The following is a 26,821-nucleotide window of genomic DNA, read 5'->3' on the forward strand; positions in this document are numbered from 1 at the left end:
AAGCATTCACAGGCAGGATGGCATACATCACTCAACAAAATCGTAAAAGAAAAAGGGGGAACAGTTCAAAAATTATATTTGCTAACCGAACATATAAAATGTAAACATGCCAATGTTGTTCAATAATATAAACCTATTTTCAGAACAGAACATTTATTTTAGACCCCTAACTAAAATATCTGATATATTTTATAATTTTAGAATTATAATAAAGAATCCTTTTTACAAGGCCAACATTTATTTGTATTGCCCACCATATCTATCTATGTATATAATATAAAATAGTTATTATTTAATAATTTTTTTTTGATTTTCCACATAGTTATCTTAAGTTTCCGACAATCAGTTCCTAAAAATAATATTTTTGTCCATGACAAGTGATACTTTTGTATCGACACACATTTAAAAAACCCAACTTTAAAAAATGCAAAAAAATTTATTATAAGCTTTATAGCTTAAGATTAGTAGTATAAAGTCTCTTTGAAAGTTCCAAAATGTTTTTTCTAGTGTACGCCACCATAGCCATCAATATTTGCAGTTATCATGGATAGCAAACAATAATCGGCAAACAGAAATCGAAGAAACTACGCCAGTTTGCCTAGAGCAGAGGCATATGATTGCACCAGACGACCCAAACACTTGATTAACCCGATGAAACCGAACGCATAGCAGGTCAATTCATTAGGCTGCCCCACTTAAAGCTGCTCAACCAGAGCGATTTGTGCACTTTTCAGCCGCCTGAGGAATGGCCACTTGTTGGAGGCCAATTAACTTGGAGGACCGAAAGTGTTGCGCCTGCGAGTGCCAAAGGAAGCTGGCAAATATGTGCAGATACTCCACATAAAGAAGGTAAAAGCGCAATCAAAACGTCAGTTCAACAATAAATTATGTCGAAAACTTTTTTTCCGTACTGGCAGGCCTTATGGCCATAAAAATGTTCATTTTGCCTAAGAACTTTTGAACAGCGCCAGCTATTTTTAATAATTATTATGAGCGTAGAGAAGGGAGCTGTCAGTCTGTCAACGTGTTGCGAGGAGATGAGGACTGCCTGCCATCGTCCTGGCAGCCTGAAGAGGACCTCACAATGTTTACGTTATCTCATTTAACACTTGAAAAACTTTTCCACACACACTCTCACTTGTTTGTTCTGTCTGAGTGTTTGCCGCTTTTCCAAGTGGCCTTCCCCAATCCCCCCCCTCCCACTACCTCATCTTGTCTGGCGGCGCATTTGCACATTAACAGTGTGAAAAATTATGATTGAGCCATAAAACAGTCAGCTGCGCCCACCAGGTTTGCTTAGGTCCTCCAGAGAATTGTCACATGCGTGAGTTCTCGTGAGTGTGTTTCTCGGGGACTCGGGGGTCGAGAGTCCCATCTGTCCTGGGGAAAGTTTATTTTTTTGGGGGGCGGCCTGGGAGCTGGAGAAGTGAAAACAAAAGGAAATTTTCACTTTGTCCCGCTTCCGCTACTTGCATCATCTTCTGACATTTTCCATTTTCCTGCTCTGCTTGAGCAAACAAAGTTAACCGGGCGATGCTTGCTCCCCGAGGAGTCGCAATTAAGCGCCAAGCTACCTAGAAATTTCCCCTTTTGTTTTTCACTCCGTTTTTCTGTGTGTGCACAGAGAAAAACATAACATTGTTAGTGCCATCGTGCCATTCGTATTTCCACTCAACAGAGTATTATCACTAGTGTGCAAATATTAATATAATAGAGTTGCCGACAGATGGGAATTATCATACTCAGCATATTGATGATATGTCTAAGGAGTTTTGAGAACTAATAGATCAAGTGGAGCTATAAAGAAGTTTATTTTTCCAAGAGCATTAAAGTACATACTCGCATTTCAGTGTATGGGGAAAATGTAAGCATTACTTTTCATATCATATTTTAAGACACCATTCCAACAATAATGATTTAAAATTTCCAGCTATGTATAAGGGCTTAGAACCATAATTTAAATATCTATCTGTAAGGGATCAACTATTCTTTGCTTAAATCGGAATAGATTACCTTAAAAAATCTTTATAAAATTTCCAGAGCCCTTGACAATAGTGATTTATAATCTCTAGCTATTTCATATCTTCATATAATATAACAAAAACATCTCTATAAGGTTTTTTCAAAACCATAGCTCAAATGTCTATCTCTAAAAGAATGTCGCTTGAAACGCATAAAACCATTAAATATAAAAACATTTTTAGAAGATACAAATAAAGGTCACAAGTATTAGCCATTTGTATATGAAGAAATAACAAATTGATGTCCAATTCCGAGAATATTTCTCCCCGGTGCCCGTATGTGTCACTTACTTGCAGGGTATCAATAATGAATGAGCCAAGTCCTGCGGAGTCGTTCCCATTGACTTGGCCCGTCCATTAATAATCCAGAAGGCATATAAATCAATCATGCGACAAGCTGATAAACATCCAATAGCTATACAAATATGTATTTGAGTGCTTGGCGCGTATAGTGGTATCCGCGTGTGTTTGCACTAAAACACGTCAACATTTGTGCAGGTCAGTCGAACGTGTCGAGTAATTCGGGTTATTCTGCAGTACCATTTATTGGATTTCATGCCTCCGTGCGAGGGAGCCCAAGCTGCTATCTATTTTTAGTTATCCGTAACTGCGCAACAGTTGGAGCTGAAGCTGGATCTATTTATAGTCCCCAAAGAGCGGTTGGCGAAAAGCTTTCCGCAGGATAATTCCGGTTTTGCATGGACATGACGCTCTTAAGCCGCAGAGAGGTAAATATAAACATTCTACATATGAAGGTGGGTTTCGATTGGAATTGGGAATACATAGGTGAAGTTTTATATTCCAAATAAAATAATACATTTGAAGGCTCTATCAACTACCATCTGTATTAAATTCACTTTTAAAGACGCCTTAACGTATAGTTTAACCCTTACAATAAAATAATTTTTTCACACTACTATTGTTGCATACTTTTAGACACTTATTAAATTTATTTTAAATAACTTTTTAATTTCCTTGCTCTTCAGACTATTATTATTGCATACTTTTAGACACCTTTTCTAAAGATTTTAGCCAACATAAAAATGCAACTGCATCTTGAATTTCATTTATATATTCTGAAAGTGAGATTTAACCTTTACAACAAAGTAAATCTTAGGACTACTATTGTTGCATACTTTTAGACACCTTTTCAATAGATTCCAAACTCAACATTTTATTTTCCCGACAGTTAGATATAACAATTACCCTCTCAAACATACCATGTTTCATACTTCCAAAGTTCAGCCCCTTGAAAGGTCATATGCAAGTTAGATTTCTTAGATAATAACAGCCAACATGTTTCGCCACTCAAATTTTCGTGTATGTAGCTAACAACTTTTGCAAGCATTGCTGAAATTTTAAGACAAATCTTAATTATATCCGAAGGTCTCCCTCGACAACTCTTGACTTCTCCGGCATGGCTTGGCCCGGGAAATTCCATTCGGCTGCTAAGTATGCCATGGTTAATAAACAAACCTCTTCGTCCTGCTGGTTGGGTTGACAAATCCGGTTCCTTGAAGGGTACATTTCGCTGCCATTCTCGGGCCGTTTGTTGTGCTGCCTCAGAATGCCAGTGCACCTGTTCGTTTGTAGCCCCCTCCACTGGGGTATAATATGCAATGTCTTGCCTCCATTCTGCTCCACCAGAAGTGGAAAGTATGCAATGCTTCTTTGCATTTCAAATGTCTAGAATGGAGCCTTCGAGTCGGGGGGCTTTAAGTGCTCGCGGGTGGGCTTTCTCCGCCCAGCTGTTCCAGCTGTTCTCGTACTACCCTTAACCCATTTCAACGTCGTCTTTCTCCAGTCTTCCCTGCTTTCTTTTTTCCTGGTGCGCACAATTACACAGCAACAATGAAAATAAAAAAGTAGGTAGCAAAAGCTTTGGTCCGTAATCAGAAAAACGTAAAAATTTCTACAAGCAGGTAACGAAAATATTTGAAATTGCTTTTTTCCTTTGCCACCCCGTTGAAGGACCTTCCCTCCCCATCTTCTCCCAGATTTTCCCATAGCCTTTGCTTTGGCATTCCTTCTGCCTAATGGCGTATATTTTAGGTTCGGTTTCTCTCGTCCTGTCTTATTTATTTTTTCCTGTCGCTTTTCCTCACTTTTCCGATGTTGAGGACCCATCTCAGTTGACATTTTTGTTTTGCTCTGGAACGCCAGAGCGCAGCGTCTTGATAAGGTTAATTGCCCATTTCTGTCATACCCTTCATAACTCAATGGGCATGCTAATAACTCCTTCGAGGACCCTTTGATGTGGCGAAGATGCTTCATCTCCAGCGATGAGGGTATTTTCGATTCGATCTGGGATTCCCTTGGCCCTGCTCACATATCTCACCGTCTTTTGGCTGTCGCACATATCGAATTCTGATTTGACGCTCATCGTCGGCGACATAGCACAAATATTTGGGAACACAGCAGGCGACAACATTTTGCGACATTTCTGCCAAAGGTCATCGGAAATTGGGAGGGTTTCGGGGGAAACTCGATATTCACATATCGAGCTTATGAAGGATACTTATTGTCGCATATTAGAGCAATATGAATTGAATACCCAATGTAAGTGAGCTCATTGGCATGGCAACCTTGCAGAGTCCTAATAGTTCAATACTAAAAGGACCCATAAAGTCCTTTTTGCCAACGGACGTTCCCAAAACTTATTATAACAAAGCCAAATGGGATCGCATTACTAATGCCTTTCCCTCGAAATGAATGCCCAAATTGAATGCCTAGGAAATTTATAAAGGTATTTCTTATTTTATGCCTTCTATAGATTATAACAAATGAATAAATTACTAAAACTTTTAAAAAGTTAAAGGTTTTTAAATTATATAACACAAATCGGGTATAACTATTTACCTGACAAATAAACAGTTTAGCTTACTCTCGCCTTTTTATCCTATTTTAAATGCTGTTAAATTTTTTGAATCTGTAAACATTCCTTTTTTTGACATATCTAGATTAAATACCCAATAACTACAAAGGGCAATATGCGCTTACTTTGATTTACATAAGTCCTGGGTAAAAAATTCCCATCAAAAAAAATAAATTCAACCAAAAACAAATAACAAATATCTTTACGGTTTCTCATACTGCGAAATACATATATTGCTTTTATTTGCTTGTGCCTTTTTCTTCTTCAATATCAGGAAAATTGTCGGAAATAAAAATTTGAAAGCAATAAAGTTGTGGTTTTGCAACTAAACATTTTGTTTGTTTTGTACACATATTTGTTGGGAATTTTTTTTTCTGCCTCAGAACCCATTCCCTAAAACACTGACCACAGAAACCACAACAATTGCAGCTGGCAAACAAACAAGAGATGTCAAAAACAATTGAAATGTTTCTAAACAAAAAAAAAAGAATTACCCAACAATAAACTAAAAATAATTAGAAGTAAGCAAAGTTGTGCTGTCATCAAAAATAAACATTTTTCTGGCAATCACTTGTGAAAAATGAAATTGAAAGACAACTTGTTTGTAACCTTTATGCAAAACAGCAGCGAAAAAGTCAAAAGTCACGGCGCCCGAGAGTGATTTTAATAAAATGCCCACGAAAAAGCCTTTGAAGTTGTCCACATTCAATTGGAGAGTCCAAGGACAATGTTTTGAGGGTTAGGATGGGGTGCAGGGATTTTTGGTAGGGGGCGTTGCCTCGACAAAGAGCCATAAAGCACACAAGTGGCGCACGGCGAACGGAAGTGAAATGGAAATTATGATAAGAAGTTCGGAGGCATTCGGAACTGGACAGTCATTAAAGTGGAACTGGAGCACCGAATTATGTAGTCAGCGAAGAATAAAAAATAAACAGTGAGAGAAAAGGGTTAAAAAATATGTTTCGATGTTAAGTGCTTCATTTAATTAACAAAGTTGACATGAAAGCCCGACCCAAAACCAATGTCATCCCGCAGTTTTCGTTCTGCCCTTTTAGCAATACCCTAACTGATGGTAGGGGACTATATCATTACTGGCAAGTTTTCCTTAACCCTTTGAAGATTATTTTTGGAATCGATTGTTATTGGCAGCGAAGAAAACTTTTCGCTGCCTTAGGGTTTATTTTTAGAACTGATGGCTTAGAAGGTATTATAATCACATTTAAGGGTATCCAAAAGGGGCAGTTTCGGATAGGTTTACCTTTACCTTGGCTCTTAATTGTTTGCCTTTGAAATGGAGCAGGCTGAACAGATGGCACCACTTGAATCGCGGCACTCATACGCCAGGTGGGCCACAATGGAATTACTTTGGTTAATTTGGTTTGAAATTTGCATTTGCATAGATAGAAATGTGCACGTGTATTCGTGCGTTGTTGACACGGATTTTGCATAAATTTAATTAGGTATCCACGGCTAAACAGTTGCCAAATTGGAGATGAGTTTTAATTAACTGTGGCTGTGCCACACCCAACCAATTGCCTGTTGCTGTTTTTGTTCGGCATATGTGTGTGCTATCCTATATCCCACTAGGCGCCCCCAACCATCCCATCCCAGCAACCAAAGGCCATAAAAACAACAGCTGCACATTTCGCAGACACATGATATACGGCAGCAAATTGGACGACATATTCCATATAATACGCGTAATACTCGTGTACGTGGCCATAATAGTTTGCCGCGATAAGGAAGCGGTCAATAAAGTTGCCCGAGGCCACATCATCAAAACATTACGGCCATCTCTCGCCCTGCGTCAATATTTGTCTGCCATGATTAAAGAAAATATTCGCATGATTTCGACTTTCCGGGATTTATCCCGTCAAATGCATCGGTAGCTAAGAGCGAACTTAAATATTGATTTGCCCAAAAATTGCATAAATACTTTATGGCGATAATAAAACTGATTTGCTTTTCCCAAATCGCCATTTCGCGCGTTCTATCCGATGTTATTAGCCATGAATCAACTTTCAGCTGGACCTTCCCAACCCCCAATGGCCCTCAGGTGTTAATAATATATGTACATCGCACATACATATGTTAGCCATGAATAATTCACTGAAGTGTGCGAATGTGTGTAATTCACGGGTTTTAAATTAATAATGAAGACTGGCGTCAATAATTAAAAAGCAATGAATGCTTTGCTTGTTATCATTAATTGCATGGGAAATGTCGCTGGCAGATTGTCGATTTATTAACCATTTTCCCCCCGAATTCAAGGACTCACCTGGTAAATAAAGACTGGAACTCCTTTTTCCTTGCTGCTGCGCTCGAGGTCCTTTTTCCCCTTTAACTTTTATGGCTGCATAAATTGACACTCAGCTTGTTCTTGACCAGAACTCGGAATTTCTGATGGAAATTTCAACGGAAAGTTGCTGCTTCTTTAGGTTTTTTTATACGGATATTTTTTTGTAATATTTATTTTAGCATCATTTTCGTTTGTGCACTTTTCGTATTTCGGTTTTCGTTTCTCGCTTTCCGTTTCAAACTTGAACAAAACATTCAGAAGCATACTTAATGGGGCATGACCAAGGCCGAGATCGTAAAATGAATGGTTATGTTCTATTTCCCCCAAGTGCAGTGTGGTGTAGAGTGTTCTGTGTTCTGTATTCCGTGTGTCCACTTCTCTAAGTCCTATATGGTATGTGGTATATGGTGTGCAACAGTTGTCGGGGGTTTTTAGTGGGTAAAATGGTTTCGGGCAAATGGATTTTTATTTTATCGCCTGGCAGTAAAAAGCGAAACTGCAGGCCGCGCAACAGTTTGCAATTATGTGCAAATGCAGCGTGACATAAACGGGGCGTATACCGTCGTTTTGGCCCTTTTATCCTTGGTCCTTTGGCTGCAAGCAATTTCCTTTTAATTGCTGCTCCTGCTGCTGCTACTGCTCCACCTCTTACAATTTAATTCAATTCAATTTGTTTTAGTTTGGTCAAGTTTACTTTGCCTGGCTTCGTTTCGTTACGTTTCATTTCAATTCACTCGCGCACTCACTTTCACATTAGTTTTTTTGTTGTTTGGTCTAGGAGGATTAGATTGGCTCCTGGTTGTGCTGATGGTACTGATTGCTCGGCTTCCGACTCTGGAATCTGGACTTCCTTTGGATCCGCTGCTTGAATGGAGCTACTACCTTCAGCGACGCCTGCCCACAGCGAACTGAGCTGCTCCAGTTTCGGGCTTCGCCTTATAAGCCACTGCGTGTCGCATCCATCGCACTGTTGCTGCTGCTCCTGTGCTATCCTTAATGCGAGTCCTGCCGAGTCCTCGCCAGTCCTTCCAGCCAGCCGTTGTCCTGTGATAAGAGCTGGCGTTGGTGTGCGTGGCATGAGAGAGAGAGAGCCCAGCACGGGCACGGAGAGAGAGAGAGAAAAGCTCGGAGAGGGGTCAATTCCGTGCGATGTTTTTGGGGTCGGGTCCCCAACATCCCAACTCTCTTCAACAAAGCTCGAAGGGGAGTTCATCCGTTATAAAAATTTGAATTTCAAATATCACATTTCTTACTAAATCTGACATATTTTTTATGACAAATTCAGAATATTTAACACACGTTTATGCCAACATTCTCTTGAGCAGTAGTCACAGGATTTTTAAAAAGGTTACACTAGATTTTTTCGGTTGAAAGTCTTTTATAAAAAGGGAACAATTAAATTATAAATTTATTATTTTTCAATACAATTTCATTTTACCTTATCATAATTGATTATTTTTTATATATTTCAAGAAAGTTTAATTCAAATATCGTTTCAAGTGAATGCCATATTTGTCTCAACTAAATATTGTTTTTACAATAATAGAGTTTAATATAACAAATTGATTTTATTAAATTCAAAGGTTATGTACATACTTATAAGTCAAATTCACTTTTTTAAACGGCCTCTAGATATAAGAACGTTGTAAGAATATTTGTCTAAATTTCAATTTCAATTCAATTTGTTATATTGTTAAAATAAATATTGTTAAATAAATAAAAAAGAAACATTTTTGAATTACATAGAATATTATAATAATGTTGTAAGGAACCATCATTCAAAGGCACTGTCGTGAATAAAACCCTTTTTGCCTTTTCCCCCATCTCTTACTACGTTTTTCCCATCTCGAAGGTGTGGGTTGGTCATGAATGAACTCCCTCCTGTTGCATATGTTTCCATGGCCGAGGAATGGTGAGGTGTTCGGATTTGGCCTAGAAATGAAACATAGAATCCACCCAATAAGCCACTCACCCACTCAGAGACACACACACAAACGCATTGGGCTCCCCTCTCCGTGAAGTTCAAGATGAAGGTTAGCGCCGAAAACTCGAAAAGCTGCGGCAAAGCTTTCGCTCTCCGCGACGCTTCCGCTCTCTTTGTCTCTCGCTGCCTCTCGCCTTTTAACATGTTGCTCTTGCTCGCTCCGCTCCACTTCGATTTGTTTTGTTTCCTTTTTGTTTTCCACCATGGCGCCCCAAAAATTATGATGAGCTCCATCAAGCGACGGCGCTTAGCGCGCGTTGGCTTCCTTCCTGCGCTTTGGCCACTCGCACTCCACTAAACACCACCCTCCATCCACCGCCCACCACCCACACCTGCTCGCCACAAGCCGCACCACTCATATCCTGCCGAAGATTACACAAAAAACAAGTTCATAAATACAAGGGCGTTCTTGAGGAAGAAGTGTATTAAAAATAGTAGTTACTATTAGTAAATACCTTTATTATAAAAAAATCTTTGAAAATATAAAAATAAAGTTTGACCGTATTATTAAAAATACACACAAATGTGCTTTAAAAAATTCACAACTATCTCATTTAGAGTACAAACTAGCTATTATATCTCATCTTATTAGATCTCATTCGCTAAGATAAACAATATAATAACATTTTTGAAATATTTTAATATTTTATTTCTTTATTGCTATAAAGATATTACAAAATATTTTGATGCAAATATTTTTATGTATTTATATTAAAAAATTTTTTGATCCAAATTTATTTTCCAAGTTATATTTCCAAGAACTTATCTGCCAGGGCCTTAAATTTACTGACTTTATTTTAATCAATGTTTTAATATATTAAATATTTGATCCAAATATTTTTTCAAGTTGTATTTCTAAGAAACTGAAGTCTAAGACCACCTTAATCATCTAATTTTCCCAAGTTACCTCATAATGTAACAACGGTATATTACCATTCATGTACCATCTTTTGAAATGAAATATATTTAATGGCACTCTGAGTTATTCAGAAATAGTTAAATATCGACAGTTTATGGCTATTTTTCTCCCTGAGATGATTGACCTTTTTTCTTCCTGTACTTGAGCTGATATTGTGCGTCTGCGGGCTGCCCGAATCTGAATCCGTGCGGAACGCAACGCCACAAGGACCCGGAACCCCGCCTCTCGCCTGGTGACCCAATTCCCTGCCTCCATGTACACGGCGCTCAGAAAATGGAGACAGGAAATTCAGCCGCACTGGTATCGCCACCCAAAGGCAGTGGCATCAACACTAGGGGGCGGGCAGAATGTCCGGGATTGAAGGCATTTTCCGTACCCACAGATTTGCACTCATACCTTGCGCTTGATTGGCCTGGGACTCTGGCATTTGGGTTCCATGTGCTCGCTCGGAGGTGTGAATGCGACACATTTTTGCATCATGCATTGTTGGCCCGAGTCAACATTTCAGCAGGCAGTGATTGATGCACAGGATACCCACCCACCACCACAGCCCCATTCGAAGGGCAGACGTGGCAACAAAAATTAAGCTGCTTAAATAAGCGGCCATATCGAAAAGGTGTACCATGTACTAAGATACTGGGGGAGGGATTTCGAGGGCTACAGATTACAGAGTTACAGGGGCAAGTGCGGCGTAACTAACTATTCTCGTTGCTCTCTTGGACTGTGAAAATGATAAAAGTTTTCTGCGTCTTCCCTTAACTTGCCTGCTATCTTTTCCTAATTTGAGTTGGGCCAAAGCAGCCAAAGTTGTTCGCTGTCAATGATGTGAACTTTTGAACTTTGATTGGTTGCCCTTGCACACACACACAGGCATTCTGCGACCCATAAGCCAGGTTTATGCACCTTCAAACTCTTAAATTTTAGGCTTAAGCAGATTTTAGTTTTAGTTTTCAAAGCAATGCCTCTGAATTGCTCAATTAGTTTAGAAATGTACGGATAAGTCTAGATTTAATAAAATAATTGAAATGCAAAACCAGATAAATAAATATATAATTGGTTTAGCTGGAAATATGACTGAAATAATTTGATTAGTTATCAGAAAATATGCTTTCTTTGTTCAGAGAACTTAATAGTTAATTTTTCTGTTAGCTTAAATTTCCTAATAAATTTGCAAATAAATTTTGTCTGTTTAAGTTCCGGAGAATGCAAAACAAGGTCATACAACGTGGCATGATTAAAAATCCAAATAAGCAAACAAATGCCTTAAATACCCGAGCTCTCTTGAACGGAATGCCAATAATATGCTTGAGGTATTCCTGCAGAATGCATTCGCCCAGCTTCATTAGGCTGCCGGCAAAAGACAAAAGCCAGGTGCACTGCAATCCCTATTGTAAGACCAACCTGCATTCCAAGTCCAAGATAAGCCTTAACCCACAGAGGATTATGGAGTAATAAGGACAGACGACTCAGGTAGATGGAATGCAAATTAAATGGCAGCAAAATGCCAAAGCACTGCCCTCGAAATGCCACTTATTTTTAGCCAGGTCAAGTCAACCGATACAAATCACTTTCACTAATTATGCCTTTGCACCGGCTATCTTAAGAGTCCGCCTGAAAAGCCAAAGGACACTCAGGAAAGTAAGGCGAAAAGGAGTAAAGGAGAACTACACAGAGAATAAAACTTAATACGATATAATATGATATCATTTCGATGATATATAGTATCAATTATATCTAGATAAGAAACATATATGTATCACTTCAATATATTAGCAATCTTGTTTTTTTCTCTCCTTTTCTATTTTGGAGAGTTTCGAATACTGTTGTGTCCTTCTAACCCAGTATTTTCTCTCGTTTTTCGATTTAAGAAATTGATTCCTAAAAAATGTACCATGCGAATAGCAAATTGATCTTTTGATTTTTTTCTGTGCATGTTTTGCTTGTTTTTCCCAATAAGTTAGGCTAAAGTGCATAGGTTCCCAGAGTATCAGCTCTTAGGGTCCTGGCTTTTTACTTATATTTCCTCACTCTTCCTGAAAAAGTATAAACACAGATAAATAAAAGTGAAATAAAATAGCATAGCACACTTTTGCGGGCGGTTCAAGGTGCGCGCCACACGCTGCGACAATTTTCGGCTGACCAAGAAGATAAAGCGAGGCGATAGTTGGCCAAAAGTCCAACTAGCCATGTCTGGGGCCATTGGCCGCTCCCTGAATCCAGCTGTCTGCTTTCGGGTTTCTCCCCTCTTTATTTTTTTTTCGGATTTTCTGGTTGACCACTGAATGTCCGACTTGCTGGGTGCGCCATCCTATATACTATATATTTGTATATATTTGCCACCTGAGGTCACGAAAACGTCGCTTTCTCGCCGGCTGTGGCTTAGTTTAATTAAAGTTCTCTTGAAAATTCGACGTTCGTATTATATGGCTTTATTTGCTGGCCTGTCTGCTGGCTGACTACCTGTCAGCTGAAACGGCGAATTGAGTAATTTATTTCTCCCTAGGCAGCTGCAGCAAATTGTGCACACGTGGCGTATGCGTGTTGTTCGCCTTTAATTGTTCATGCAGCGCTTGCAATTTCACTTTATTTCACTTTATTTGCAAGTCCTCCTTCGCGCTGCGGTATATTTATATTTTTATTGCCCAAAAAGTTGAATTTTCTCTGTCTCATTTATTTTTTTGTTGTGCTCTCGCTGTCTGCAAACTTTTGTCACCTAAATCATTTAGTGGAATATTGCTGGGGCCGTAAAGCAGACAACATTAAACGAAGTGCCCGGTAAGCACCAGCACCAAGCGCTGAGAAATGGTTAAAATTTAGCTCAGCTCATTATGGAAAGAGCCATAAAGCTGGTTTTCAAGTCTGCAAAAATATTGTAATGTGGCTTCTTGAGGAGTTCAGGCTTTAAAGGTGGTGCCCAAAGGGATTCTTTTTAAATTATGTATATTTTGAGCATATTTTTTATCACCCACACACATACATTTGTATTAAATATTACGTACTTAGGTGTATAGTATATATAAGTTCGAAAAAATATTGTTCTGTCGCTTCTTAAGAGGCCAATTCTTTAAGGGGTCTCCAAAAATAATATATCTTCAAGGCATATTTTTTTTCAAGCAATATTTTTTAAAGAACCTGAAAGTGCCTGATTTATCGAGGTATTTTTCCGAAACATACATTTCCAAATACCTATAAATTTTAAAATCAGATTTTATATAGCAAATTTTATATATAAGATTTAATCTTTTTTTCAACAATCCTTAATATTACGCTGAAACGAAATAACAACGCTTTTATTGTTAAACCTATTAACTTTTTGCTTTGAACCTTTTTATTAGTTATTTTGTTTTACTCGGAACTAGATTTAATAACTAGTTTTGGTGAGTTCAGTTTATGAGTTTATTATTATGAGTTGGGAAATTTGCTGGGTTTTTAATTTGTAACCGTGAGTGCTAGACCAGGAGAGCTGAACCAGATAAAATATAAATCTGTCTCTTTAAGGCCAGGACCATCCACGCTGTGCTGGTGGGTACCTGACCTTATTTTGGCCAACGGGGAAACAGACCACCTGCCACCCACTTGACCGCCCACTGTGCACCATCGATTCCCCGTTTTGGCGGCTTACAAGACGCCCTGTGTGCACACATTTTGGCAATGTTTTCGCTCATTTACCAATTTGCAGCGGCGCTGTTGGCCATGTTGCGTGTTGGCCATATTATACACTCCCTTGGCCAATGATGATCGATGCGTTGACGGTGGCGGACAGGAGTTATGACCGCCGATAGGGGCAGCACGCACATTTTGCAGACTGGCCGGTGTCCTTGCCCTTCGACATTTTGTGTGATGTCGCGCCTCGCATGGAAATTGGTAATATTCACTCAATTTATTGACTAATTGCATTTACACTAGCTAATGAAAACGCTCAAATGCCAAATAAAATGGCGAATTTATCAAATTTTCTCACGCGGCGACGGCCGTTCGTTGGATTCAGTGGACAACGGGGCGCATGAGTAATGGCAAATCAACGTCGCAATGTGGGCCGAATATTTGAAATACTAATTTATAAAATGGTCTACGCTGATTCGATTCGAGATACAGAGCTTTGCTGGAGGGTGTGAAAATGTAAGTTACGCAGAGATTAATGGAAAACTCGTTAGGCTGACTTGCGAGCTGAGTTTTTTGAGGCACACCGATTTAGTTTGGGAGTCAGGAGTGTTGTGTATTCCTGCAACTGTCTGCTGTCAAATGAATGTCGGCAAGTTTTTGCGGTCAGGGAAATGGAAATAGAAAGGGGCTCTGCCTCACCTGTCGCCCAATCTTCTTCTGCAGGTGACAGCCGGAGGAGCAGGATGACTGCAGGCTGAAGGAACAAGTCACTCGGTCCAACTGACGGCAACTTTCCAATTAGAGGCTATAAAAAGTTTACCCTGCTGCTGCCTGCTAAATAATTGAATTGTTTTGGCCATGTCCACATGGCTATCAACTGCTTGTTTTTGACTTTTGAAGTGCCTTTTGTTATTGCACACCACGTAATATTTTATGCACTTGCAGCCAGCTTAATTAGTGCGAATTCGAGAAGCTTTTCCCTTTGGCCAACTTTCATCAGTTGGCCAGTAATTGGTTCTTTGGCCTCGTCAGCATTAAAGTTTGTTTAAATTTAGCACTGGGGGAAAATCGCAAAATGGTATACTTCTCAGGTAATCCACACCATTTTAAATATTTATATGTACATACTTCTTGATAAGTAAAAGAAAGTTGAATCAATGTTGAATTTTAGTTAGAAAAATAACCAATAGGTTAGTTCATTTAAATAAAGAAATCTTAAAGAATTATTTCATTTATCAAAAAGAGTTTTTTCTGCATTTTCAAAAATTCTAATAAATTTTGCTTATGATGTACACAAATAAAAAAAACATTAAGTAAATATAAAGATTTCATATTCCCCTAAAGGGTAATAGAAATGCAATATTAAATATATATTAAATATTTTAAATATAATATATATTAAATAAATATTTAGATATACAAATTTTAATTTATCAATTGGAGTAAAATTAAAGATTTAAATATACATTTTTATATTCATTGACATGATAAATTTAATTAGAAAAAAAAACTTGACTTTCTACCTTGATACAAATATTTTCAGATTAAATCATACAGTTTAAATGTGTTATATTTATTACTATGTTTTTTGCATTAAATTATAAAGAAATAATTCTTAGTTTTAAATTCAATGTGCAGATAATTATTTTACCAACATATATCATTTTATTTCTAAACTTTTCTGTTAGTGCCCTTATCCTATACTAAATTCTGCCGGCTAATTAGAAAAACAGGGCCCTGATGGGTGACTTGGGCTGGGAGGATATCCGGCACATTATGATTTCTGTTTACCACCTCCGTGCGGCTCAAACAAACACACAGATGAAGGTTGTTTGCAGCACGCATAATCAAGGGCAGGGGACAAAGGCAAACAAGGAAACAACTTGTTGCAACTACAAGCAGAACAAAGTGGGTACACACATGTGAGTCGACACCAAAGGACACAGGTCCTGCGGACCAGCTGGAGAATGGGAAATGCGAAAAGCGAGCTGGGAGCTGCGGGCGGAAGTGGGCTTGGAAGTGCGAAAGGACGCTCGGCTCAGATTATAAATTATTTATACTGTTTGCCGAACAGGTAAAGAGTTTCCACTCTGACCGGGATATTTGTTCAGGTCCTTTGGGAGGCGATGACACGAGCTAGAATTTGAGAAAGAAATTCGATTTTATCAACAAACCACTCGGAAAATAATTTCCATCGGGATTAGTGGTCTTATTTATCATTTCTATTATTACTTTTTATTAGTCTTACGTTGGGACTCTTAACAATACAGTATTCAAATTATTTAATTAGATGGAGTATTAAAACCCTATTCCAGCTTACTTTTTCAGTGTTTTTCTCAAATTCGGTTTGCAAAATGTAAATATTTAAAACCAAAATTAATTAAATATCTTATTTTAATAGCGACTTAAATGATATAACATTATTTATCAAAAGTATTTCAAATTCAACGGAATTAATTCGACATACTCTCTTAAAAGTAATAATCAGAAAACCTATATTTATAATTCCCCATTTCTCACTGTGTTTTAGTGTGGTTGACCTTGCTGGCCAATCAATTACTAAACAAAATTCAATTAGATTGCACATTTTTATGGCTCAAACACAGGAACTCGATCAAATGGACCCGCAGGAGTGGAGTCGATTACAACAATCGTTTTTACATATTGTAAACAGGACAAAGCGCAATTGTTACTTGCACAAAGGACTTGCAATGCACACACACACACACACACATCGAAAGGCGGGAAAACAATGCCGAACAAACAAACAAATGGTTGTGGGTGGTGAAAAGTGGACTGGGGTATGGAAATCGAAGGTGAGGCCGAAGGGAAAATAGCACGTTGTAATAATTGAAATTCTGTCGCGCAGAGCGAACGAACTACGCCGTTTCCGCTAAGCACTGGCATTCAGAAGTGGGCACGAGCCCACTTTTTTCCCATCCCCACATCCTATATACCACATCCCTACCCATACCAACCAAATCAAACTCGAGGACAACGGGCGCCTCGCTCCTGAAACAATGTAATAGAGTGGCGACAGGAACAACAGAAGCTGCAAACAGCCCAAATAGGAAGCCTTTTATTCGGCGACATTGGAGGCGGATTTCCCCAGTTCCTATTCCCTGATGCTGTTTCAGTTCCTGTTGCCCGGCTATTTTCAATCCTATTTCTGTTTCCAATGGGGGCGATAGCCGCCTTTATTGTTCCGCCAAAGTGTCATAATTGTTTTCGATTTCGTTTGCACTCTCCATTTATTTAAAGTGCCATTTCGTGAGGTCTTTGTTTTGAATGTACTATGGTTTAAAGTGATACAACTAATTTCGAACACGCCATACTTTTTAAAAATATTAAAAAGTGTAAAAAATTTGGTAATGAAAAGAAGAATAAACTAAATATAATTAAATATATGCTTGGCAATAAATAAATAAAACTAATACCATATAATAAATAAGCATTATTGCATCAAATCGAGTTGACAAAAAATTCAAAAAAATTACACATATTTGTATTTAAAAAATTAGTTTTAGAAAGATCATTTCCCATACTTGTGTTCAAAGTTTAATTAGTTAAGTTAAGTTAGTCAATTAATAATTAAATGGAAAAAATAATATACTAATTCTCAAAAATCACATTCCATCCCTGGTATGCTTATCAGCTGTTTGCCGGTAAAAATATTATGGTTTTCTATCATTATCTTCAGTTTAAAATCATTTAACTTAAATATGCAACGCTTTCTGAAGATATTCAACCAGCAAACATGCAAGGTAATCGGCATGATACACGTGGATGCGCTGCCAGGTGAGAGAAGCTCCCAAAAAGCACAAGCAACAAAACTGAATTACTTCTAATCCGGAACCACAACATCAGGAACGCCACGATACACCGGCAACTGGAAGCAGACGGTTGAGAAGGCAATTTACGAGGCCAATCTCTACAAGAAACATCAACTGGTAGGATATACAAAAGTAACATGTAGTTATTTTTAAATTTAAATGTCCTTTACAGGATGCCGTGCTCATAGAGAATATGCACGATATTCCCTATGTTCCGGAGCGTCTCCTTGGCGCCGAGATAGTGGCATGCATGACTCGACTGGGACAGGCAGTGCGAGATGTGATGCCCAAGGAAACTCCGTGTGGTGTCCAAGTCCTCGCCTGCGGCAATAAGCAAGCCCTGGCCATTGCCAAAGCCAGCCAGCTGCAGTTCATCCGCAGTGAGGGATTTGTTTTCGGTCATGTGGCGGATGAGGGTTACACGGATGCCTGTGCGGGCGATTTGCTGCGGTACCGCAAGCTCATCGATGCGGAGGATGTGCTGATCTTTACAGATCTAAAGAAGAAACATAGCTCGCATGCCATAACCGCTGATGTCAGTCTCTTGGAAACCGCCCATGCGGCAGAGTTCTTCCTCACCGATGGCATTATCATCACAGGGACAGCAACGGGTCATGCAGCCAGTCCGGAAGATCTGCAGCAGCTATCGGGCAGGGTAAAGGTTCCCTTGATTATAGGCTCCGGCGTTACCAAAGACAATATTGGTAGTTATTTTAAAGATGCTCAAGCAGTCATTATTGGTTCTCATTTTAAGCGAAATGGCAACTGGCTGGAGGAGATTAGTGAAGAAGCTGTGAATGACTTTATGCAAAAGATCTGTCAGCTAAGACAATCTAAATGATCCGAATTGTAAATAATTTTATTAATGTGGTTAAATGTTGTAAACGATGAGTAATGTATACAATTAGTTTGAAGTCATCTAGTTCTAGAATAGATTGGCAAAGAAATCATAAATTCGCTCACGCAATGAAGTGGGTTTTTGTGTGGAAAGCCCATCGCCTGAGAATGCAAAGGGTTTCTGGTCCAGAACCGGAGACACGGCATCCAAGGTATCATCAAACTTGACCCTTTTCTTCTGCGGCGGTGAGCAGATCTCATCTTGGCTCCTTAAATGCACGGGGAACATGTTCTCGCCGTTGAACAGATCCTCTCGCTTCACAAATGTTGGTATGGTATTGTCCACATTGTGGGCCCTAAAATACGATTTGGAGTCCGAATAGCGACTGGCAAATCCATAGCTGGGGTCATAGTCGTTGCTGGGCGCCGGCACATTGCTGCGCTTGAGGATGCCCCGAACATTGGCCACCTTGTCACCGGTGGCAATCTTCTTGTACAACTTGGAGATACGATTCTCCTTGCATGCCGAATCCCCCACCCTTTCCAACTTGTGCCGCATCTGCACATCGTTGGGTGGAAGAGGAGGTGGTGGTGGTGGCGCCACGCGTTTAATTGACGATGAGGCGGTGGGCTTCCCCATAAGATTTGTATTCGAAGTCCTTAAGAGGCCACTGGGAACCTTTCGCTTGCGCGGGAAGCAAGCACTTTCCTCGGTCTCCTCTTCGGAATCTGTGCTGCGATTCTTGTTGCGAAAAACAGTCTCATATTCCTGTAACATATTAAAACACTAACTTAAATCTTATTTATACGATTTTTGCGTACTCACGCATTTGCGCTTGTTGGGACTCAGTACATAATCAGCTCCGAACTTCTTCATGTCTTTTTTGCGTATGGGCGTCCTCTTACTTGAGTCTTTTCTTAGGGTTTTTCGACACTGTACGTGCAGATCGATGGCATCACGGATGAAGCCCACCCAAGTACGCGACAGCTGGACGTCGCCGCTGCCGAAAATGATGCCATCGCTTTGGCACGTCAGTTTAAAGTTACCCGGCAGCATTTCGTAGACCTTGCATTTCTTCAAAGGAAAAATGCAGCAGCACTCCAGGGAGTTTTCCACCACGGTATTAGGCGCCCGTTCCTTGATCATCTTGCAGTACATGAATATGTCCGACATGAGCACACAGTACCGCTTGATTTCCGTGCCCTTGTGGGTGATCTTCTGCAGAACGCCCTCCTTGATGACCCGTCGCGAGGGCTTCACAATGTTTGGCGTTCGATTTACCAGGGAGTTCTGCAGGTGAATCAAATACTGGGTGATTTCCTGCTCCTCCACACAGGTGTTTATGTGACTGGCAGTGGCCTCGATCTCCTTGACGGATTCTGAAAGGATAACCTTATTAATTGGATATTGGAATAACTTTATTCTTAGATCGTACCCTTTAAAGACTTGTAGTCCGCATCGGCGGGACTCGTGTAGAGCAGAACTTGCTCTAGAAGCAGCTTATACCTGGGAACCCTTTGTATGGGCACAATCATCAGTGAGTTTAGCTTACGCTGCACCTCCGGGCGACTTTCGGTCTGCTCCAGAAACTTTCTGAACACCGGGTTCTTGCTGATCAAATCCTGGATGATGAACAAGGCACCACGATAGTCGAAAGCATACACCGAGTACAGCTTGAAGAAGGGGGCCATTTTCAGGAAGGCATGCGCCACGTTCTCCATGTTCGCCTCCAGTTCCCGCAGGAATTCTCCGTTCAGGTTGTGAATCATCTCGATCTGGCCAAAGAGCAAAGTGTGATTGGAGCAATCGATGATGGCCTGCTCTTTCAAAGGACGCACAAAGAAGTTCATCAGCAGCTCCAGCTGCTCCAGATACGACTTTTCCGACGAGATGATCTCTTGGATGGCCTGCCGCCGGAATCCCAATCGTTTACCCGACTCCGGATTGGGTGATCCAATGGGACTGCTGTTGTTGCTGTCCAGCATGGAGCAAACTGAAGTCAAAAGACACAATTAGGATTGAAACACCTGGCGACGCTCGATTAATTTGCTCACCTTTCCTGCGCGACTTGGCGGTTAGGAGGTTCCTCTCCTGCAGCACCTGCCGCAGTTCCCGGCTGAAGCTTAGAGGTGTCTGGGGCGATGGGACAAAGCCATTTCCGTATCCCTTTTGTCTCGGCGTAAACATTTTGCAGTCCAGTTCTTGTAAAGATCTCAAACGAAAAGGACGCCACACCTGTTCAGTTTAAACAAATGCCCGCTTCTGCAGTGTGACCGTACGCCACCAACAGCCACACTAGTTTCTGTGAGACCGCATTCGCGAGGGGAGCTTCAATAATATTGGACATATCCATACATATCTCTTGAAAAATGTTTAAAAAGATAAAATAATACCACCAATTTACTTATATTTTATTAATATTGAATTATAATTTTTCGAGGTGAGTTTATGTCTAAACGAGACATCCGTTTTAGGGGTAAGGTATTATCACATTTTTTTCAGATTATGTTTAAATTAAACATGCCTGAAATTCCGAAAGTTTCAACAAAAAAAAAGAATTTATATTTCAATTTTTGAACCCGCGAAGCAGTAGGCCCTGGATGAACCTATTTTTACGGCATGGTCACACTGGACACAATTATTTATTTTTATACGTGGTTCGTGGCCCGATTAGTTTTTAATTTAAATTTTGTTTTGGCTATTGCTGCACCAAAATGCATGCAAAGCTGAGCGAAATGGAGCTGCGCGTAGTGGCGCGACTGAATGAGGAGCTTGGCAAGGACGCCAGCCGGCTGCATCGGGCCAGTAACGTAGTCAGTCACTACAAGGAGCGCCTCCAGGCCCTGTCGCAAACGGTAAGAAGAAAAACCATACAGGGAAATCATGTTTTTAATCCCCTTACATCACCAGCTCGACTACGAGGATGCCCAGAACGTGTCCTGCTACAAATCTGCCTTCCAGTGTCAGCAACAGGTCTGCGAGAGCATCGACTTCGAGCTGGAAAAGCTGGCCCAGTTCGGCGCCAAGCTGAAAAAGAAGCTCCAGGAGTGCCAGCCCGCCCTGGATAGCGTCGCCGCGGATGCAGGAAAAGTGCGGCAACTGCAACGCTTGGCGCAGTATCTACGGCTGGTGCAGGACATCCAGGAGATCAGCGCCGCCCTGAGCAGTGCCATCAATGGCAAGGACGAGGCCAAGCTGGTCAATATCTACTTAACCCTCTACGAGGGAAACGACTGCGAGCACAGCGTGGTGGGGCGTCTGCAGGCCGTGCAGGCAAAGTCCCTGAAATCCTTCGCGGAACGCACTGCCATCTACTGGCACAAGCTGCTCCTGAAGCGGCTTTCCAGCGAATTCGAGGCTGTGCTGAAGAGCATGCGCTGGGCGCATCTGGAGCAACAGGCGCTCAACTATTCACCCACTCGGGACCCTGCCAAGGCCCAGCTGCTGGCCGAATACATGTTCTTGATCAAATCTCCAGCCGAAGAGCATGCGCCGCTGCTAAGCATTACGCCCAGCATAGTGTGCCAGCCCATCAACCAGGTGGTGCAGCTCCTGCTGGCGCCCTATCGCCAGCGATTCACATTTCACTTCACCGGCACGAGGCAAACGAATCGACTGGACAAGCCAGAGTGGTTCTACACGCAGATTCTCAACTGGGGCAAGGAGACGCATTTGTTTGTGGGCAAAACATTCCAGCCATCGGCCATGAAGGCGGGCAAGCTGGACTACAATCTCAGGGTTAGTACTGCGTGGCTTACTTTAGCTTAATAAATACTAATTATTATTCTCTTTTAGCTGGAGTTTATGCGAGGTCTGGTGCAGTTAACTATAGAGAAACTAGCGGTGGACATAGAACAGATAGCCCAAGACGAGATTTTGTTTGCCCACCTGCTGGATGAGACGTTGGCCTTTGAGTCCGAGCTGCGAGAGACATTTGGTTATCTGGCGAGTTTTCCCAGCGCTATTTCCGTAATCACTCAGCCCATGTATTTGCTTCGCTGGATTTCTCTAGAAGAACGATGTGAGATAATGTCAGTGTACTCGATTGAATAGTTATTAAGTAATCCTTTTATTTAGTTTGTGCGGAAAAAATGGATGACATTCTGCAGGCGGAGACGCCGTTCCAACTTATTGATCCCAACACATTCGAGGATGATCTGAAAATACCCAAGTGTGCGGATCAGTTTATGCGACTGCTGGACGCCATTAAGGATCGCTACTACGGGTTAATTCAGCCCGGCCACCAACTGCAGTTCCTACATCTGCAGCTGGAACTGATCGATAGCTTCCGACGACGCCTGGTTCAACTGCACAGCAGTGGAGCAGTGCCGAGCATTCCCGTGCTAAACGCCATCAACTACTTGGTAATGGTGCTGCGGGAGTGGGGCGAGAATGTGCACTATTTACACTTGCATGCGGCGCTAGCCGGTCCAAATGCACCGGAGATCAATTCGGTGTTTGAACATGCTGTCGCCGAGCTAGAGCACTGGGCAAGGCAACTAACACGCAATCTGGCGACTAAGGCGACCAACGAAATGAAGGCAAAATCGATGAGCTATCGTCATGATGCCTGGCCCACAATGCCCGAGCAGAACAGCAGGGAACCCTTTATCCTCTCGCCCAGTGGCGGTGAAATGTTTCAGGTGCTGGTCACCCTTTTGCACAATCTGGAGCGTGAACTGTCCGCCAATCTGTTCAACCAGACGCTGCGCTTGATAGCCCATCAAATCGATGACTTCATGCTCGAGAGCATGGTCATGAACACGAAGTTTACACCTGCGGGGGCAGCGCAATTCAATTACGACATGACGCGCAATTTATTTGCGCTCTTCGGTCAGTATACGCGTCGTCCGGAGCTGCTCTTCAAGAGGTGAGTCATCCCGAAATATGCTATAATGCACAATAAACATAAACCTAACACCTTTCACGTTCGATTCGCCAGAATACACGATGCCTGCAAGCTGTTGACGGCAGCAAGGGGAACGGCTTTGTTACTGCTGGAAACGCTGCGCAGTAATCAATCAGTGGAGGAGAAAACGAAACCTTTGCGGGAACTGCATGTGCTCAGCCTGGATAGCAAACAGTGTGTTGAGGTTCTGGAGCGGAGGACGGACATTAAGATGTTTTAAGCTATGAAAAATCTTTATCCTAGCAAATTATTTTGTTTTAATTTTGAATCATTTTTTTTAATGGGCCTTAGGAATTTTTCAAACATAACATACAACGATTGCACGCCGGCTTTTCTGCGAAATAAAATGATATTCAACTGAAAGTTGATAGAAAATATATTTGTTTTCTTGATTTGCCCTTTAATGAAATTCATATTAAAATGTTATAAAAATATACTGTATTTTACATAATTTTTATTTGCAAGTAAGGCATGTGTATAAACAAGACGGAGATTTAACTAATTTGTATTACACCAGGACATACTTTTGAACTTCTGAAAATGCTAGTAACGACCAAAGTTGTGTGAATGAGTTATAAGTTCGAGTAACATACATATTTACAATTAAATATCGAATCTTCGCCCTGGGCGTACAAGTCTTCAATGAGTTCTGGTTATTATTAGACAATTAGTTAGTTTTAGGATTTGATGTTTGGTTTAATTGGTAAAACGTTGACACAAAAACATGCGGTAACTGTAATAATAAATTGCTCTAAAAATACATAGCGTAAAATAGCATATAACCAGCCTGATCGGGCTCGAATCGCAGATAGCGCATTTGACACATCCAATACTGACTGATTCACGGCTGATCAGGGCGTATTGTATATCGCCCGTTCTCGGTTGACAAACAATTGCAGTTAGTAAATACCAATTTGCGACTCGAGACGCACATCACACATCATCATCACATCGTGGAAAAGATCATGGCGCATTGCCCGCAGAGAATAACTTTATGTCTACACTAAATAACCGATAATAATCCGATCTGCGGGTGTCGTTCGCCTTTGTATCCCCTTCTATTCAAAGTTCTGATAATTCACGGCGCTGACGAACTGTGCCCGCTGCCGGGGCGTCATATTGAGATTACCGCGATGCTTGTTGTTGTAGGCCCACATGACGCCGGTGGCGATCAGGGCAAGAGTCAGCCAGCCCATGAAGAAGAGCTGCAGCCACATATGCTCGCCTTTGCTTTTATCCGAAATGATTCCGGCCAGAATGGTGATGACGGCCAAGCCAAGATTCTGGATCGACTGGCAGAAGCCGTAGGCCGTGCCCAACTGGTACTCCGGAATGATGAGGGCAACCAGGGGCCACAAGCTGGCGGCCAGCATGGAATACGAGAGTCCCATGATGACCATGCCTACATAGGGTGTCAGCTGGGTGAAAGTGAGAAGGGCATGCGCTCCGATAGTGGTCAACGTGGCGGTAAACACCCAGGCAACATTCCTGCCCAACTTGTCGATGATGAATCCAAAAACGGGCGACGATACAGCTGCAATTAGATACACCAGCGAGTCCACAGTGTTCGCCTGCGCCGGAGTAAAACCGAAGCGGTCGACGAAAAACTTCTGCCCCAGGGCAATGAACGGAAAGATGGCGACATAGTAGGCCACGCAAATGACGGAAACCATCCAGAAGGGAGGCTTGAACGAGAAGACATCCGTGAGCTTGGGAACCTGACCAGCCGGGTTGGTGTTCCTCTGCAGAATCCGCTCGGCACGCTTGTCCATCCATCCGAGGATGAGGGCGCAGATCATGGACATCACACAGGTGAGCGTGGCCAGCAGCAGGACCACGCCGAGCGCGGTGTGTCCTTTGTAGAAATTGCTGACGTAGTCGTAGATTGGCTGCATCACCCAGAAGTTGACGGTGCTGCCGAATCGGGCCACCGACAGCTGCAGGCCGAAGACCATGTTCAGTTCCTTGCCCTTGAACCAGAGCACCGCATAGCTGTTCTGGGCCACGGCCAGCGATTCGGCGCCAATGCCGAAGATGAACCGACCTAGGATCATCATCCAGAAGGCGTCCAGTATGCCACCAAAGGCAAAGATTAGCTGGCCCACCAGCAGGATCAGCATGTAGATGATGGTGCCCAGTCGAATGCCAAAGAGGCGATCGATCAGGAATCCGCCCACGAAGCACAGGACGACATTGGGCCACGAGTAGATGGAGTAGATGAGTGTGAACTGGGTAGAGGTCAGGCCGAGGTCCCTCTTGAAGACGTTCTGCAGGGCACCGGGATTGTCGTAGCAGAAGTAGGAGCCGAATCCCAGCAGGCACATGAACACCAGCGCCATGAACCGGTGACCTGTGCTGGAGGGCATGCAGCAGCCGCCGGAAGGCAGGCTCAGCTCATTGTCCCGCCGAGCGCCACCTCGTCCGGCCACAGCGTCTTCCTCCGTGGGATGCGACACCTCCTCATTGTCCACGATGCGTTCCTCGTCCTCGCGCGCCATCTCTACTCACGGCTGGCTCAATCCGTACTGACCAGCGATTGGAACCGACTCCGCGGAATGGGCGTATCCAAAAGTGTATGATTAATAATCGGCTTTCTGATTTCCTGCTGTAGTTTTTGTTTTCGTTTCGTTTTGTTTTGTTTTTTTCCTGCCGTTTCTGCAAAATAATTATATCAATTTCTGCCAACGGGCGAGTTGAACTCTTCTGCTTTGTCTTTCGTCGCTTATCTCGCTGCTTTTGTTTTTGTTTACTGTACTCGCACTAGTACCCTTTGTCTAACGATAGTTGTTGTTGCTGTCTGTGTGGATTTGGATTGCTTAGTTGTCTCTGGGTTCAGCGGTTATCAGTTTACGCACTCCACTTACAGCTGATGGCCGCTCGGTTATGCAAATTCCCAGTGACGTGTGCACCCGCGCTTTATGGGGGCTCTGATCGAATGAAACTAAATTGTTTTCTCTGCCTAATTAGCGTTAATTACGCATATACACTGTCGGGGCTGCCAACTCGCTTCGGGGCAGGGTTGTCGACTGCGCTGCAGGTGCAAGCAAACAGCTGGGCAGTAGTAATAAGCAATATGGGTGTTCCTTGCACTGTTCAAAATGGGATTGGTTGTTTTGCGCTCCTACTTAATTCGACAAAATGTTTTTTAAATATAAAATCCAGTTAAGCAGTGGTAGTAAACAATAGGGGTTCCTTTAAACTGTTATTTGCTGTTTTGTTTTTTCACTTAATTTAGCAAAATTATTCAATTTTCATTAATAATTAAATATACCTTAAGTAACTAACTTTAAGGAATTTTATTTATTAAGTTAAACTCAACATATACAAGGTCTTTATGTCTCCAAACTAAAAATAGTTTACAGCTAGTTGAAATTCAAAGATTAACGGTTTTAATGGAAGAGTGAATACCCTCAACAATAATTTTATATTAATAACTTAATATGTCTTTATTAACTGTCTTTAAAAACTTAATAATATATAAATAATAATAATATATAAATTATACATTGAATTCCCGACTACTACCTACATAGTCAACCT

The 26,821-nt window shown here is 41.5% G+C and overlaps 5 protein-coding genes across 9 annotated transcripts in view; 2 read left to right on the forward strand and 3 right to left on the reverse strand.

Annotated features, from left to right (window-relative positions):
• The window catches only part of LOC119554013 (BAI1-associated protein 3), a 61,387-nt gene extending 52,945 nt beyond the window's left edge, over positions 1 to 8,442 (reverse strand). Inside the window, exons 1-2 of one of the 4 annotated variants that reach the window (XM_037864730.1) lie at positions 8,078 to 8,442; positions 7,175 to 7,435 (exon numbers count right to left, since the gene is read on the reverse strand). The gene's annotated coding sequence lies outside the window, so the exon portion shown is untranslated. Of the gene's footprint in view, positions 1 to 7,174; positions 7,436 to 7,755 lie in introns of all 4 variants that reach the window. The other 3 variants (XM_037864729.1, XM_037864728.1, XM_037864726.1) reach the window with 3 other exon arrangements.
• An 8,908-nt stretch (positions 8,443 to 17,350) lies between these two features.
• On the forward strand, positions 17,351 to 18,452 carry LOC119554909 (uncharacterized protein F13E9.13, mitochondrial). Its single transcript, XM_037866011.1, has 3 exons — positions 17,351 to 17,499; positions 17,569 to 17,651; positions 17,707 to 18,452. The coding sequence occupies exons 1-3, from the start codon at positions 17,424 to 17,426 to the stop codon at positions 18,373 to 18,375; spliced, it is 828 nt and encodes a 275-aa protein (XP_037721939.1). The 5' UTR covers positions 17,351 to 17,423; the 3' UTR covers positions 18,376 to 18,452.
• On the reverse strand, positions 18,431 to 20,642 carry LOC119554908 (guanine nucleotide exchange factor DBS). The gene is made up of 4 exons (XM_037866009.1): positions 20,427 to 20,642; positions 19,808 to 20,365; positions 19,198 to 19,751; positions 18,431 to 19,140 (listed from the first exon to the last, which is right to left on the reverse strand). The coding sequence occupies exons 1-4, from the start codon at positions 20,557 to 20,559 to the stop codon at positions 18,460 to 18,462; spliced, it is 1,926 nt and encodes a 641-aa protein (XP_037721937.1). The 5' UTR covers positions 20,560 to 20,642; the 3' UTR covers positions 18,431 to 18,459.
• A 344-nt stretch (positions 20,643 to 20,986) lies between these two features.
• LOC119553000 (RINT1-like protein) lies at positions 20,987 to 23,658 on the forward strand. Its single transcript, XM_037863021.1, has 5 exons — positions 20,987 to 21,227; positions 21,283 to 22,110; positions 22,168 to 22,393; positions 22,450 to 23,242; positions 23,315 to 23,658. The coding sequence occupies exons 1-5, from the start codon at positions 21,087 to 21,089 to the stop codon at positions 23,499 to 23,501; spliced, it is 2,175 nt and encodes a 724-aa protein (XP_037718949.1). The 5' UTR covers positions 20,987 to 21,086; the 3' UTR covers positions 23,502 to 23,658.
• Positions 23,659 to 23,715: 57 nt separating this feature from the next.
• LOC119553002 (major facilitator superfamily domain-containing protein 1) lies at positions 23,716 to 26,297 on the reverse strand. Of its 2 annotated transcripts, none has more exons than XM_037863023.1 (2): positions 26,146 to 26,297; positions 23,716 to 26,078 (listed from the first exon to the last, which is right to left on the reverse strand). In XM_037863023.1, exon 2 carries the CDS (start codon positions 25,777 to 25,779, stop codon positions 24,340 to 24,342), a length of 1,440 nt encoding a protein of 479 aa, XP_037718951.1. In that variant the 5' UTR covers positions 25,780 to 26,078; positions 26,146 to 26,297; the 3' UTR covers positions 23,716 to 24,339. The 2 variants fall into 2 exon arrangements, with proteins under 2 accessions (XP_037718951.1, XP_037718950.1); XM_037863022.1 differs by having other exon boundaries at positions 26,137 to 26,287.
• Positions 26,298 to 26,821: the final 524 nt, after the last annotated feature.

The sequence above is a fragment of the Drosophila subpulchrella genome, chromosome 3L (genome assembly GCF_014743375.2).
Source record: "Drosophila subpulchrella strain 33 F10 #4 breed RU33 chromosome 3L, RU_Dsub_v1.1 Primary Assembly, whole genome shotgun sequence".
NCBI classification, from domain to species: domain Eukaryota; kingdom Metazoa; phylum Arthropoda; class Insecta; order Diptera; family Drosophilidae; genus Drosophila; species Drosophila subpulchrella.

Bases quoted from the DNA above. Each gene is read 5' to 3' on its own strand.
- LOC119554908 (XM_037866009.1), bottom strand. From the start codon at position 20,559: ATGTTTACGCCGAGACAAAAGGGATACGGAAATGGCTTTGTCCCATCG. The intron at 20,366-20,426 runs GTGAGCAAATTA...TTTTGACTTCAG, and splicing joins CGCCAAGTCGCGCAGGAAAG to TTTGCTCCATGCTGGACAGC. The intron at 19,141-19,197 runs GTGAGTACGCAA...AATATGTTACAG, and splicing joins GTCCCAACAAGCGCAAATGC to GAATATGAGACTGTTTTTCG.
- LOC119553000 (XM_037863021.1), top strand. From the start codon at position 21,087: ATGCATGCAAAGCTGAGCGAAATGGAGCTGCGCGTAGTGGCGCGACTG. The intron at 21,228-21,282 runs GTAAGAAGAAAA...TTACATCACCAG, and splicing joins TCCAGGCCCTGTCGCAAACG to CTCGACTACGAGGATGCCCA. The intron at 23,243-23,314 runs GTGAGTCATCCC...TCGATTCGCCAG, and splicing joins CCGGAGCTGCTCTTCAAGAG to AATACACGATGCCTGCAAGC.
- LOC119554909 (XM_037866011.1), top strand. From the start codon at position 17,424: ATGCAACGCTTTCTGAAGATATTCAACCAGCAAACATGCAAGGTAATC. The intron at 17,500-17,568 runs GTGAGAGAAGCT...CCACAACATCAG, and splicing joins ACACGTGGATGCGCTGCCAG to GAACGCCACGATACACCGGC. The intron at 17,652-17,706 runs GTAGGATATACA...TGTCCTTTACAG, and splicing joins TCTACAAGAAACATCAACTG to GATGCCGTGCTCATAGAGAA.
- LOC119553002 (XM_037863023.1), bottom strand. From the start codon at position 25,779: ATGGCGCGCGAGGACGAGGAACGCATCGTGGACAATGAGGAGGTGTCG.